This window comes from Peromyscus maniculatus, chromosome 12 (assembly GCF_049852395.1).
Source record: "Peromyscus maniculatus bairdii isolate BWxNUB_F1_BW_parent chromosome 12, HU_Pman_BW_mat_3.1, whole genome shotgun sequence".
In the NCBI taxonomy this organism is placed as follows: Eukaryota; Metazoa; Chordata; class Mammalia; order Rodentia; family Cricetidae; genus Peromyscus; species Peromyscus maniculatus.
In genome coordinates, this window is record NC_134863.1 from 22,644,810 (window position 1) to 22,659,441 (window position 14,632).

A 14,632-nucleotide genomic window follows, 5' to 3' on the forward strand; every position below is an offset into this window, starting at 1 on the left:
AACTACTTCCAGCTGACTCGGTGAGTGTCAGTTAAATTTTGGGGGTAGGAAAGGGGATTTTGGGGTGGCCAGATATCCTGAGGTAGTGGTTTGGCTCCCACTGCTTTGGGAATCATCCATCGCCTTCCGCTGCTCCAGGCTCTGTGACTGGGTCTGACAAGGTGCTGTCCAGGTGGATTCAAGCTGGCTCTGGAGCTTGGAAGAATTTTTAAACATATTAAGAAGCAGCCAAAGGTAATTCTTGAGCTGGTAGCCATGATATTATGTTTAGTACTCTACTATCAGAATTTTATTGGTTAGTGTGTGTGTGTATGTGTGTGTGTGTGTGTGTGTGTGTGTGTGTGTGTGAGAGAGAGAGAGAGAGAGAGAGAGAGAGAGAGAGAGAGAGAGAGAGAGAGAGAGAGAGAGAGAGAGAAATTTGGAACATGCTTTTAGTTTTCACCCGAGATAAGCCTTATCTGAGACAAACCTCAAGGTACATGTTTTCTTTATTAGTTTAGCAGAGTCCAGACCCTTTTGAGTCTGGGAGTGTAAATACCTCTGGACTGTTACTGCTCCTTACTGCCTGGGTATACTCGATGGTCCTTGGCCTTCGGCTCTATGGTGGTCCTGTAACAGTTAGCTGAGTAGGTAATTAGAGATTTGAATATGTTATCAGAGACACAGAGGGAAGCTGATGTAGCAGATATGGTCAGCAGAGACAGGAGTGTGTTTTGAAGCTGACAAGTCTGGAGTCATGCAACTGTGGGGAGCAAACAAAATAAAAGCTCCTACCTTAGCTAGAAAATCTCTTCCCATTGGGGCACAGGGCAGGTTGGCACAACTAAAATGTGTGGGTGAGGGGGATACCCCTGAAAATACAATTAAGTGGTGGGGTCTGGTGAGGTAGGTAAGGCTGTCCCCCTACCCCAACAATAAGGAAACGAGGAGAGGTGGGACCCCAAAACTCCCTCAGGACTGAGTAAGTGGCTCCATTGTCCAAAAGGAAGGAAATGGATCACCCCAATACTGTAATGGCTACCCTGGGTTCCCTGTGAGAGATGGCACCTTCAATCGCCCGTCGCTTAGCGTCGGAGATCAGCTGGAAGGTGGTCTTGGTTTGATGTCCCCATGCCACGAGGTGCATGGGGGCAGTCAGCTGACCAGTGTCCCTCTTGGTGGCACTTCAGACAAGGCCCAGTAAGTGGCCCGTGTGGGGCAGAGCACACACGAGCCCAGTGGCCTTCTCTACCACATTAAAACAGGGACCTGGAAACCTTCAGGCAACTGGTCAGATAGTGTGTGCCAGCATTTGGCAGTTCTGTTAATGGGCTTTCTCATCTCTCCCATGGTACCTTAAATGCCACAGCTAAGACTTCTGCCTGTGGGGTCAGGGGTCCTCTCTCCAGATGCTTAAGTTTAGCCCTGATGTTGGGGAAGCTCTGTGAGACAAAATGGGTCATAAGGAGCTGTCTGCTCTCTGGGCTCTCAGGATCTGGACTAATATATTGTAAGAGAGCCTTTGTAAGCCGTTCTAAAAAATGAGATGGATTTTCTTCCTTATCTTGAATTATATTTTTTTAGCTTTTCATAGTTTACTGGTTTGAGGGCAGCCTTATGAAGACCTGCCAGGAGGTAGGTTATAAAGTGATCCCTAGCTAGAGAGCTGCCTGGGGTATTATGATCCCAGTGTGGGTCCTGATCGGGAACCACCTCAGCCCCAAGTGGATGGGCAGCATTAGATTGATGAACCTCATCCGCATGTATCCTAGCCTGCTCCCAAACTCGTCTGCGCTCCTTAGGGAGTAGGTTATTAGCAAGGATCGGAGCACGTGGGCAGGAGAGAAGGAATCAAGAAGGGAGGTGTTGGAGCTGAGGTTAAAAAAAAAAAAAAAAACCTTGGATATAAGGTAACTCTTTCCATTTGCCTGTTCGCTGACAAGTTAGATAATTCCCATAATTTATCGGGGTCCAAGGAGCCATTAGATGGCCAATTTTTATTGTTATCTGAGGGATATAAAAGGCATTTCTCAGAGGGGGGTTGGGACTAAGAGGAGGAAGCCTAATTTCCCATGATCACAGCAGAGAGAAAAAATAAAAAAAACAAAGTGATCCAAGACTATAATCTCAGGCGTCCCGAGATCAAGTGAGGATTGGCGATTGGCACAAGTCATTTAATGCTTCATCAAGCGAGAGAATGTGGGTGGGGTGTACGAGCCTGAGGGGACAGCCTGAGGGGACAGCCCGAGGATGAGGGCCTGACAGTGAGAACGACGTCTCAGACTGCAGTCATGGGAAACGGCTGGACATTGAAGCCTGCAATGGGGGCCAACCGTAGCTGATGAAGGCCATGAATGGGGCTTTCCACAATCCTGGGGACACCAGAAGGACACTGGATGGGTCCAGGGGACTGCTTGTGCTGGCCGGAAAGGGAAAATCACCAATCGAAGCCACCAGCGTTGTGCAAAGCAGTCCAGTGGCTGGGCAAATGGAAAAGTGGGCAGTCGTAGATAGAGTAAACCTCAGTACAGGTCCTGGGCGCAGGGTGCTGGGAGGGCCCCGCTTCATCTTGGTACCAATGTTAGTTATTACGTGGTGCAATGTTATGCATTAGTGGTGCTGCTTACCATTTGAGAAAAGCCATGAGGTACAACAAAACCCACTAAAGAGTTTATTAGGGGAAGAGAATAGGAAAGATGTGCATCGGCCTATGGAACGACTGTGCAGGAAGAGAGGGAAGGAATAAGCGGAACCTGCTTTAATAGATCCCCCCATACATGCGCATAGCTACGCCACGCATGTGCATAGATGACGTGGTCACGCAGCACACGGATTACATAGGATTACATAGGACGTAAGGCCCTGAGATCTTGCCAGCACACATGTGGTCATGTAGCTGGGGGAGTGGCTAGGCATTCTAACAAGCTGCACAAAGGAGAGGCCAGGAAAAAAGCAGATCCCCTGGGCTCCAGCCTCGTGGGTCCTCTCAGCCTCCCCTCCTGGCCCTTTGGCCAGAAGCTGTCACTGTGGGCGCTAACACACATGCTGAGCAACAGTTACTGATGGAAACAATGTAAGCTGAGGAGGCCTCTGCTTCTCTTCCTTTTCTGAAGTTTGAAGGAGCTAAATACCCACAGCTGGCCCCTGTGAGGAGCATCGCTTTGGCTGATTAGTCGGCCATCTTTGTGCTAGCCTGATCTGGGTCTGGTTTGTGTATGTGCCATTTAATCATCATGGTGCTGGGCAGGCCTCAGGTGACACCATGTGACATATGACCTAGACGCAGTAGTTTGATTTAACCTGAAATGGGTATATGTGTGGTCTTTTGTTTGCTCTGTGTGCAGGTTTAGTTGTTGATGTATGTTTGTTTGTTTGTTTATTGCAGAGTCTTATGTGGGAGCCCGTTCTCGGGTTCCTCGTGGCTTTACCCAGCAGGTCCACATGGAGGATGATCAGGACCACGGGCCTGAGTGCAGGTGTCTGAGATGGCCTGCACTTGGCTGTGCTGGGGGAGGAGGTCTTTTGCTCCACCCCTTGGCATCTCTATAAAAACCCTGGACCAGAGACAGTCGGGGCCCATTGGAATAGGTTCCAGGTCCTCTCGAGGCTATCCTTTATTTTCTATCTGTTTATCTCCACAAGATTCTCTGCAATAAATCCTTCTATCTAATGTTTCCTGCTGCTCACACTCAAGAAAACTCTGGGGAGCTGTGCGGTTGGTGGGTAAACGCCCCACAGTCTTATAGCCCAGGCTGGAGGGGAACTTGCTATATAGTCTAGGCTGACTTCCAACTTGCAATTCTCCTGCCTCAGCCTCCCAAGTGCTAGGATTATAGGCATGTACTACCCTGCCTGGATGGTGTGTGTGTGTGTGTGTGTGTGTGTGTGTGTGTTTAGATTTGTTTATGTATACAGTGTTCTGCCTGCATGTATGCCTGCAGGCCAGAAGAGGGCACCAGATCTCACTACGGGTGGTTGCTGGGAATCCAACTCAGGACCTCTGGAAGAGTAGCCAGTGCTGTTAACCAAGGAGCCATCTCTCCAGCCCATGTATGTGTTTTAAGGTGAAGAGTCTTGCCTCTCATTTTGTAGCTCCAGACTCCATGCTCTAGGCCCTAGGGTCTAGGGGTTACTGCTTAATTCAGTCCCAGGGCCTCTAGTTTGCTGAGGTGGAGGGAGGTGGAGTACCGAGCCAAGTGATTCGTGGTGTGGGGTGCAAAAGCCACCCACAGAGGATGGGGACACACTGTGAGTGAAGGCCGGTGTCCTGATCACCACAGATGGATGTTTTGCCAGCTTCAGAAACCTGGACAAGGGAACAGGGCTAGCTGAGTTAGACCCGCCCTGGCTGGGTGGCTCAGTGGTTAAGAGTACTTGCTGCTCTCCCAGAGGACTCCCCAACGGCTGTGTCAGAGCTGTGGCCTGCAGGTCACACACAGCTGAGGACAGCTACGAATGTGGGCCGACACAAAGTTATAAGCTCACTTAAAATGTGCTTTGTGTGTGTGTGACTATTAAAACTCTCTGGGCAGTGGTGGTGCACATCTATAATCCAGCACTCGGGAGTCAGAGGCAGCTGGATTTCTGGGAGTTCCAGGACAGCCTGCTCTACAGAGTGAGTTCCAGGACAGCCAGGACTACACAAAGAGAGATCCTGTCTCGAAAAACAGCAACAATAACAACAAAGCTCAATTGCACAGTTCTTGAGCATGAAGTTTACAGATGACGCCATCTTACCTTGTCACAAGGTTATCCATCCCTTCCCCTGGTCATGTCCCCAAGTCAGTTCCCCCAGGAGTGACTTTACAGCCTGCCTGGAATGTCACTGGTCTACATCAATGTTGTCTGTCACACATAGGTGACCGCTCATCCATGGTTGTCCTGTGAGCTGTTGGTACAGCCTGGCTCCCGATTTTCCTTCTCATGAGGCTTTAGCTTGAGCAGAGCCTTGTTGATTAACTTCAATAACCTGAAGAAAATGGCCATTCCTGACTAAACTTCGGAGCGCAAGAGGCTGAGCATGCGTTTTGTGTTTCAGAACCACCAGAAGGAAGCAGCAGCTCGTCCTACAGCTTGCTGACATGATGCTGGCAGCCCGACTCTCCAGACCCTTGTCACAGCTCCCAGGAAGAACTCTAAGTGTCTGTGATCGGGAGAATGGGACGAGGTAAGCAAGAAAAGGAAGAGGTGGCCTTGAGGACCACACTTTTCACAGGTGGCTCCTGGCTGTCCTCAGTACCTGCCAGCCCCAGGACGGCAGCGTGGAGTGCTCGGCAGTTGGGCCTTCCCAGGGCTCACAGGGCATAGAGGAACAGCTTCCTGTTTTGTAACCCCCTACTTTGCATGTGGGGGGTGTAGCTCGGGGGTAGAGCACTCGCCTGGTGTCCACACGGTCCCTAATGGCTGCAGAAATAAAGACACACACCCTTTGTTTGAAATACTTTTAGACTTGCATAGAAGTTGCAAAAGGAAAGGACGCCCAGATCCTCTGCACTCAGCCTCCTTAGCCATTCACTTCATATAGAGTCGTAGTGTAGGGATGAGCATCAGCGTTGCCATGGAGATGATGCTGATAACCAAGCTACAGACCTGGTCCAGCCTTCACCGAATGGGTCTTTTATACAGAACATGATCAGCGCCTGCCACCACCATTGCATTTAGTGGATGTATCTCCTTAGTCCCATCAGCCCCAATCCTTCATCACCTTAGTCATCATCTTGACCCTGGAAGACCACTCGCCAGCTCGTCTGAAGAATGTCTCTCCCAGTGTTGGGTTTGTGTGTGTGTGTGTGTGTGTATCTTGGTTAAATACAGATTAGTATGTTTGGCCGGAAGCGTACAGAATCGAGGTGTGTCCTCCTTAGCACACCACCAGTGTCCTTGTGACTCTTTTCTTTGGTCTTTTTACATTTACACTTTAAGGAAATAGACATCCCTGAGCTGCTTGTGTGATGTAGAAGGATTATCAAACAGGCACAGACTAAACGAGCAGATCTTTGGTATTTGGGAGGCACCGTCATACCAGGTTGGCCGGGCTGGTTTCCAACTCCTTGCTTCAAGGGTCCTCCCACTGTAGCCTGTGAGTGCTGGGTTTAGGTGTGTGTGGCCACGCTCAGCAGATCTTGCCTGTTCCCTGGGGAATCCGTGGCCTCTGCTGCTACAAAACGAGATCAACTTCCCCTGGTTATATTTGAGGGAAGTGGAATGATTGTCGAGTTAAATGCTAAGTCCCTACAGCAAGACGCTTGGTCTCTTCTGTGCTAGTACATTTTTTTAGAACAGGCATTGAGTCAGGCTGGAGAGATGACTCAGTGGAGTGAGTGGGTCATAGCCATCTGTAATGAGCTCTGGTGCCCTCTTCTGGCCTGCAGGCAGAACACTGTGTCCATAATAAATATGTACTAAATAAATAAATAAATAAACCTTAAGAAAGAAAGAAAAAGAAAGAAAGAAAGAGAGAGAGAGAGAGAGAGAGAGAGAGAGAGAAAGAAAGAAAGAAAGAAAGAAAGAAAGAAAGAAAGAAAGAAAGAAAGAAAGAAAGAAAGAAAGAAAGAAAGAAAAGGTAGAACAGACTTGAGAATTTTCTCAGCATTTGCTTAACCCTGTGTGTGTGGGGTCCAGAGCCAGAGGCTTAGGTACAAAGAGGACTTCATTCAGCTCCCCGTGTGTGACGGACTTAACACGCGCCTTCATGCAGAGTCGAAGGGGACATGGATCCTGACTGCTGAAGGGTTTTAGAAGTGTCTTTCTGCATTTTTTTTCCCTTACTCCATTCTTCTTATTTGTTCAAATCCTTGAATGTTACAACATCAGAAATTCCGTGACCAATGGCTTCAGCAGGCAGTTGCCTGGGAATCTGGCGGGAGCCAGGTCACTGTTTGCACGGGCACAAATGACCTGTCTTACATGACTGCTTTTATCCAGTTTGCAGTCCAGACTCTGCGTGGCCTCTGCTTTGTTGCATGTAAGCGCAACCCTTGCTCAAGGAGAACTCACCTTCTTCTCTGGCATAAGCACTGCACATTTAGGAAGAGCCGAGTTCCCTGAGCAGATCATGCCTGCCACCAGGGAAAATGGCTTGCACCACAGGCTTCTAGACATTCTTGTCTCTTAGATGCCCTGTTCCCAGCAGACCAGGACACCCCCATTCTCCAGGCATCAGGGACCCAGCACCTTCAGTCCTGTGGCTCCTCCCTCCGGTCCATTTCTCTCTGGACTCAATAGAAATGACTGGCCAGCAGAGTCTCCAGGCCGTACTAGTGCCCTGTGGAGGGAGAGTGAAACTGCCCGGTCATTTGCCTGCCTCTTTTTTTTTAAAGCAAGTGATTCATAAAAATAGAAAAACCTGGGCCTAGAGAGCTGGCTTAATGATTAAGAGGATTAGCTGCTCTTCCAAAGGACCCAGATGTTCCCGGGAGAGCAGCCACATGGTGCTTATGACTGTCTAGCTCCAGCTGGAGGGGATCTGACGCCCTCTTCTGGCCTCAGCAGGCACTGCACACACATGGTACACATGTATATGTGCAGACAAAACATTCATGCCCATAAAATGAAAAATAGAAAAACCTGTCTCCAACGCAGCATTTAGAGATTTCTGAAATTTTCTTATATCAAAAACAACCCCAAAGGAAATTAAACTATTTCTACCAAAGATTTGTCTTTAAAGGGAAGTGGGGCATTAGTTGCCTTCTGGTTCATTTGAGGAGGAAAAATTCCCTACTACAGGGACATTTTTGAAATGTGGGTAAATGAAGAGTTACCTGGTATTTCAAAGGGCACAGTGTGTGTATGGTGGGGATGGGGGAGCAGAATCAGAATGAATTAATGAATTACATGTCCCCAGCATGGGGTATCAGTAGAGGCCCAGAGGCAGAGCAGATACAAAGGGAGACAGACAGGGGGTAACCTGTGCTAAGAATCAGGCTCAAGGTCGGTAGGAAAAAAATCACTGACCTGACTAGTTTGCTTGAGTCTCAGTTGCCAAGGGTTTCATGTTCCAGTCATCCCTGAGGGTGATCCTGTGATCCAGTGTCCTTGATGTGTGACCTTCTAGCCTTGATGCATTTGAATGTGTCCATTGATGGGAAGGTCGTCACCCCCCACAGCAAGCCTAGTGTCTTTGGACAGCTTTATATACAGACCTTCTTTATAGTGAGTGGAAATGCTCTCTCCTGTAAATGCCACCCTTTGTTCCTGGGTCTACCTCTGTATTCACACTGTCACATCTCTCTTGGGACACCATGCCATCCAGTACCTATCTGCTTGTCACTTTTGATTTTTCAAGACAGGATTTCTCTGTATAGTTTAGTTTTGGTGCCTATCCTGGATCTTGCTCTGTAGCCCAGGCTGGCCTCGAACTCACAGAGATCCGCCTGGCTCTGCCTCCCGAGTGCTGGGATTAAAGGTGTGCGCCACCACTGCCCGGCTGCTTGTCACCTTTTATTCCATCTCTATGGTTCCCTCCTGAGCGGTCTTTTCTTGGCCTGTGTCCCTTTCTTAAAGTGTGATGCCCAGGCAGCACAGCCAGTATTGGTCCTAGGCCTCAGCAAGAATCTCACAGTTCACATTCAAGTGCAAACTTCCCAAGGAGTGGCTGGTTATGGCCCCTGCCGGGACCCCTGACAATCTACTCCACTTAATGGCCCCAGTAGCCTTTGATTTTAAACCTAATCTTACTAGATTCAGCCCGCTACACTGACTGGCGGCTCCCTCGGAGGACAGCTGAGTTACTGGTTACCAAGGCTGGTTCACCATAGGAGCAACAGCGTAGTTAGGAACTCTGACCGGTAAGAAAGGGGGAGAGCCAGAACGGGTACCTTGGCCGCTCTGAAGAGTCTCATCTAGGCGGCCCGGAGTTTCTGGATGCAGGTGTTCCGGTGAGCAGCAGTGTCTACCACAGGCCCTGGGCATGGAGTGGCTGTGCTTCCGTCTGCCTCACGCTGGGGATTCTCTGCTTTAACGGGTCATGAGCAAAGGCCCTTCCACAGTGAGAAGCAGCCCTCGGCCAGCGATGCCACACGGGGGTCGGAGCAAAGCCTGAGAGAACTGAAGTCAGAGTAGAAGAGGCGTGGCTGGCGGTGGTGAGGGGAGGTGGCTGAGAGCCTGGCAGCGCCCAGCAGGACACTCATGCCAGCCGGAGCTGTCCCGTGCTGGACAGAGGTTGAATCACCGCTCTGTAGTGCGGTGAATTGAATCACCTTTCAGGGCTGGGTGCAGAGGGCTTGGGGCTGTGGGGAAAAGAAAACCACGTAAAAACGTGCCACCGACAGTCGGGTGTGAGTGGCGGAGCCCAGTGTCTCCTACTTCTCAGCCGTGGTCACGTTTCCATCTGGATATATGTGAGCATGGACGGGAGGTCACAGACAAATCTGGCAGCAGATTCCTGACGTAAGCCTTTATCTTTTTCTGTTACTTTTTAAGATGTCACATATGGATGGGCCAGTGAGGTGGGTCCAGGGGTAAAGTACTTGCCATGGTAGCCTGATGATCTCAGTTTGATCCCTGAAACCCACGTAAAGAGAGGGGAGAACTGATTGTGCCATGACATACACAGGCGCGTGTGCACGCGCACACACACACACACACTACTAACACTAATACTAAATAAATAAAATCAAATGTCACATATTTAGAAGTGTCATGCAGAACCAAAGACCCTTAAGAAGATAAACAGTTCAGTACCTCCAGAAGCACCTTTCTGGTTCTTTTGTTTGTTTTTGTAGAGTCACGCTGGGGATCATGGGTACATGGTGCTTCTCTTTGGGGGACATCATTTAAGCTAGCTTTGGTTAGACTGACCCTGCTGTTCTCACCTGAGACCATCCGTACATGAGACCTTAACTCAATAAAGCACAGAGCATCACCAGAGCAGATTTTCCGAGTGGACCTTGTTTTTATCTCGTGAACTGCCACCTTGAGAATGGTGAATAACACCTTTTCTAGGTTTAGGTACTGGGGCCTGAAGCATCTTGGATAAGCAAGCTACCACTGGGTAATACATTTTACTGCTTCAGTTTAAATAGGTAATATATGCAAAGTTCAAATGCAGAAAATAGTCGCTTATCTGCTGCACTGGCCTCCTTTTTTTTTTTTTTTTTTGAGACAGGGTTTCTCTGTGCAGCCCTGGATGTCCTGGATCTTGCTCTGTAGACCAGGCTGGCCTCTTCTTATCATTGCTGGTTCAATAGTCACTTTAAAACAGAACTTCCACTTCTGAAAAGATGGAGATGTGTTTTTCCCCCCCTACCCATGTCCCCTGCTGAGCACAGTGAAAATCTCTGGATATTCTATAAAGCAATCTTAGACCGTTTGGGTGGAGAGAAGGCAGGTGAGGCGAGAACCTCGAGCCAAAGGAATGACAGTCTTGAGGTTTCTGCTTGTTTTATGTATCCCACACTTAGAGCTGACGAAGCTGGCAGCCTGGGAACACCAGTGAGCCAGAACATCCCAACCAAAGTCACTTTCTCCGGTTGCAGGACCAGCCTAGCAAGGCAAAAAGCCGCTAGACAGTGATTGCTCTGCTCACGTCTGTGGCCTCAGCCTATGTACGCCAGCAAGGGTCAGCAGACAGCAGAGTCTAGACTTCATCCTCACAGGCAGGGTGTGTCAGGGAGGTGGGGACCCTAGTGAGTCAGAGAAAGCCAAGTAGAGACCAGGGCTGTCATTCTCAGGTACCCTTGTCTGCTTTGGAGGATGGAGAAGAGTCATGGGAGGTTGCTGGGAGACTCTATCCATCCCCATCAGTAATGAGGCACCAATGTCTCTCAGCCAGGGAAGTAGCAGTGGAGGCCTGGAGCTGGGCTGAGCGTCTCCCGACACCGGGCAGTAACAGCTACCTGGTGTCTTTATGAAGCTAATAATAGCGTAATCTCCAAGCCAGACAAAGACAGAACCGAAAGTGGGGAGAAGGGACTACAGACCAATATCGTGTGTGTGTGTGTGTGTGTGTGTGTGTGTGTGTGTGTGTGTGTGTGTGTGTGGCCCTGGCTGTTCTGGAACTTGCTCTGTAGACCAAGCTGGTCTCAAACTCAGAGATCTGCCTGTCTCTGCCTCCCAAGTGCTGGGATTAAAGGCATCTGCCACTACCGCCTGGCCAGACCAATATCCTTTATGAATACTCTTAAGTTATTAGCAGGTAGAATTCAACAGTATCTTTTTAAAGTATAAAATATAAAAAGATGTATTTGTTCCAGGGATGTAAGGACAGTTCTTTATTTACTTTCCTTGTTTGCTTTGTGTGTGTGTGTGTGTGTGTGTTATGTATGTGTGCATATGTGCATATACCTATGTTTATGTGGATATAGGTGGATATGAATGTGTGGGTACAGTGGAGCCCAGTAGTATAGAAATTATTCTAAAATTTACATGGAAAGGCAAAAGAAATAGAATAATAATTTCTTTTTCAAAAAAGAGAACTAAGGTAAGGGCACATAGGCCATTGAAACACATAAGAGCATCCAGAAATTGGCCACACGATTTTCTTGGCTGGTTTTTGGCACAGTGATTCAGAAGACAGCATTTCAAACAGAGCTGCTGGGCCACTGCAAAGTCATAAGCAAAACAAATCCTTTGACCTAAACATTGTCTCATGCCAGAATAAACCCAGAAAGAATCATGAGCTTTAATGGAAAACTTTTAGAAAAAAAAATAGGAGGTTAAGTCTAGGTAACGAGTCACAGATGCCCCATAAGAGGAAAAGTGGATTGATCAGACGTCATCAAAATGAAACACATTCCCTCGAAGTAGCCCCTGTGAAGAGGAGAACAGGGGAGCAGGCATGGTAGTGCTCACTTTTAATCCCCACTTGGGAGGAAGAAGCAGGCAGATCTCTGAGTTTAAGGCTAGCCTTGTTTACATAGGAAGTTCCCAGCCACGTAAGGCTACCTAGTGAGACACTGTCTCAAACACTAAGAGGAGGATGTATAGATTGGGAGAGAAGTGTTTTTGTGGGCAGCAAAGGCATCGAGAGCATCTATGTTCAAAATTCAGCAGTGAAGGAAGGAAGAGTCCACCTAGAATGTGACCAAACACAGGATGTGTATGCCAGACCACGGTCTGAACGCTTGCGTACCCGCAAATGCATATGCTGAAGTCATGCTTGCCATACTGCTGGTGTAACCTGCTTCTCTAGAGGAATACGAAAGGGGTGTGTAGATTGGCTTGCATGGCAGATGCCGGCCAGTCTCAACAATGCCTGTGTACACACCGGAGAGCCCGAGAGTCCCGTAACTGCTCAGACCGTTAAGCCAGATGCCCCGGCAGTCTCAAACCAGTGCTGAGGCCGGGAGATCCTCTGATCATCAGTGGTTTTTCAGTCTGCTTTGGAAGGCAGAAGAAGCTGGGGGTCAGATAGAGCAGTCAAGTGCACACATCGGGGAGAAGAGAGCGCAGGCCGGCACCCCCCCCACCCCACCCCCCCCCCACCCCCCCGCCCCGCAGACATTGGTGCATATGAGGCCTCCATTGGAAGTTGCAGCCCACTCTGAGGGGAGCTCTCCTACCCAGAGTAAATCCTCTTTGGGATTCCTCACAGACAGGGCTTGTGTCTCCTAGGTTGTTTCCAAATCCCGTCAAGTTGACAGTTAAAAGGGACCATGGCAGCTGGTGTGAGAAGGTCGCGCCTTAGGAGGTGTTGGGTCATAGAAGCGAAGCCTTCATCAGTGGGCTAATGCCTTTGTGACAGAGGTCTAAGACCCCCCCACCCCCTTCTGCCAACTGAAGTCTCAGTGAAAATCCAGGAAGTGGCTCTTACGTCTGCCAACACCTTGTCCTGAGCTTCTGTTTTCACCCCTTACAATCCACCGTCTTGTTTGTAAGTCACCCATGCTGTGGTTTTTTTTTTATTAGCTGTCTGACCTGAGACAGGGAGGAGATACACGTAGAAGAGATGGTCAACATCATTTTTTTATTAGAGAAATGCAAATTAAAACCACAGAGAGATGATCATGTATGGTTTTGAACATGGCTAAAAAAAAGAGTGGCCAGGCATGATATCCTATGTAATCCTAGCACTTGGGATGCTGAGACAGGAAGATGCTCGCCAGTTTGAATCGGTCTAGTCTACAAGTTCCGTACTAGCCTGGCCTACATGAGACCCTGTCTCAAAAGCCAACAATAACAAATAATTTTTTTTTTTTTTTTTTTTTGAGACAGGGTTTCTCTGTGTAGCTTTGCGCCTTTCCTGAAACTCACTTGGTAGCCCAGGCTGGCCTCGAACTCACAGAGATCCGCCTGGCTCTGCCTCCCGAGTGCTGGGATTAAAGGCGTGCGCCACCACCGCCCGGCATAAAATTTTTAAAAAAGAGTGATATTATCAAATTCTTGGAAGTTTGTGGGAAAACTGGGTCCTCATCCATTTCTGCTGGGAATGCAGTGTGCTCCACTGCTCTGGAGCTGTAAACAGCTCCCCGTTCCTGTACAAACGAAGTACACACCTACCATATGACCCAGCGGTTCCGCTCCTGGGAGTTTATCCAAGAGAAATATTTTATACAAAACCCTGCCCAGGAATCTTCATAGCAGCTTTATTCATCAAAAAAAAAAAAATGCAATCAGGAAGCAATCCAGATGACCTTCAGACAGCAAATAGTTACGCAATCACCCACGTGAGAGCGGGACTCAGACACAGAAGGAAAAGCTTGTTTCCAACGATCTGGATGAGTTTCCAGAGGGCGACACTGACTGCAGGAAGCCAGACCCAGAGGCTGTGTGCTGTATGATCCATTTTGTCACGTTCTCTTTGTGGTTACTGTTTTGTGTTTTTGAGACAGAATTGTGCTTTGTGGTCTGGGCTGGCCTGGAACTCCCAGAAGTCTTCCCGTATCTACCCCCTTGAGTGTTAGGCTGACAGATTACGCCACCATGCCTGGCTTAACGTTGTTGATGCCATAGTTGTGATAGAGAACAGATTGAAGAGGGTGGGGGTGGGGTGGGCGCGGCTCTGGAAAGGGTAAAGAGAGAGGTGCAAGATGCGATGGGAATGTTCCACATCGTCGCTGTATCGTCGTCAGTGTCCTGGCTGTGACATTGCACAGTTGTGAAATGCTACCATTAGTAGACGCTGGACAAGGGGTACCCAACATCTCTCCGCTTATTTTTTTTCCTTTTCTCTTCCCTCTCCCCATCCTTCCCCCTCTCCTCTCTCTTCCTCTCCCCTCCCTTTCTTCTCTCTCCTCCCTCTCCCCCATCCCTCTCTTTCCCTAGTACTGGGGATTAAATCTAGGGTTTTGCATGTGATAGAAAAGCACTCTGCCTGGGCTGGAGAGATGGCTCAGAGGTTAAGAGTATCAGCAGCTCTTCTAGAGGTCCTGAGTTCAATTCCCAGCAACCACAGGGTGGCTCACAACCATCTGTAATGAGATCTGGTGCCCTCTTCTGGTGTGCAGAAATATAGGCAGACAGAGCACTGTATATATAGTAAATACATAAATCTTTAAAGAAAGAAAGAAAAAGAAAAGCACTCTGCCACCGAACTATATCTACAGCCCTATTTCTACCTTTTATGATAAGGCAGGGTCTCACCAAGTTGCCCAGGATGGCCTTGAACCTGTGATCCTCCTGCTTTCTCTTCCCAGGTAGCTGTGATTACAAGCCTGCCTCCACCAAGCCCAGCTCTACGCACTGTTTCTAAACAGTGTGTATATCTGTAATTATC

General features: G+C 48.6%; 1 protein-coding gene across 13 annotated transcripts in view; it reads left to right on the forward strand.

The window, feature by feature from the left end:
• The window catches only part of Bdh1 (3-hydroxybutyrate dehydrogenase 1), a 44,229-nt gene that overhangs the window by 15,084 nt on the left and 14,513 nt on the right, over window positions 1-14,632 (forward strand). For all 13 annotated transcript variants that reach the window (XM_042259147.2, XM_076548680.1, XM_015993321.3 and 10 more), the window contains one exon: window positions 5,018-5,146. In XM_042259147.2, coding sequence (XP_042115081.2) covers window positions 5,061-5,146 — 86 coding nt within the window. In that variant the 5' untranslated portion in view covers window positions 5,018-5,060. The remainder of the gene's footprint in view (window positions 1-5,017; window positions 5,147-14,632) is intronic.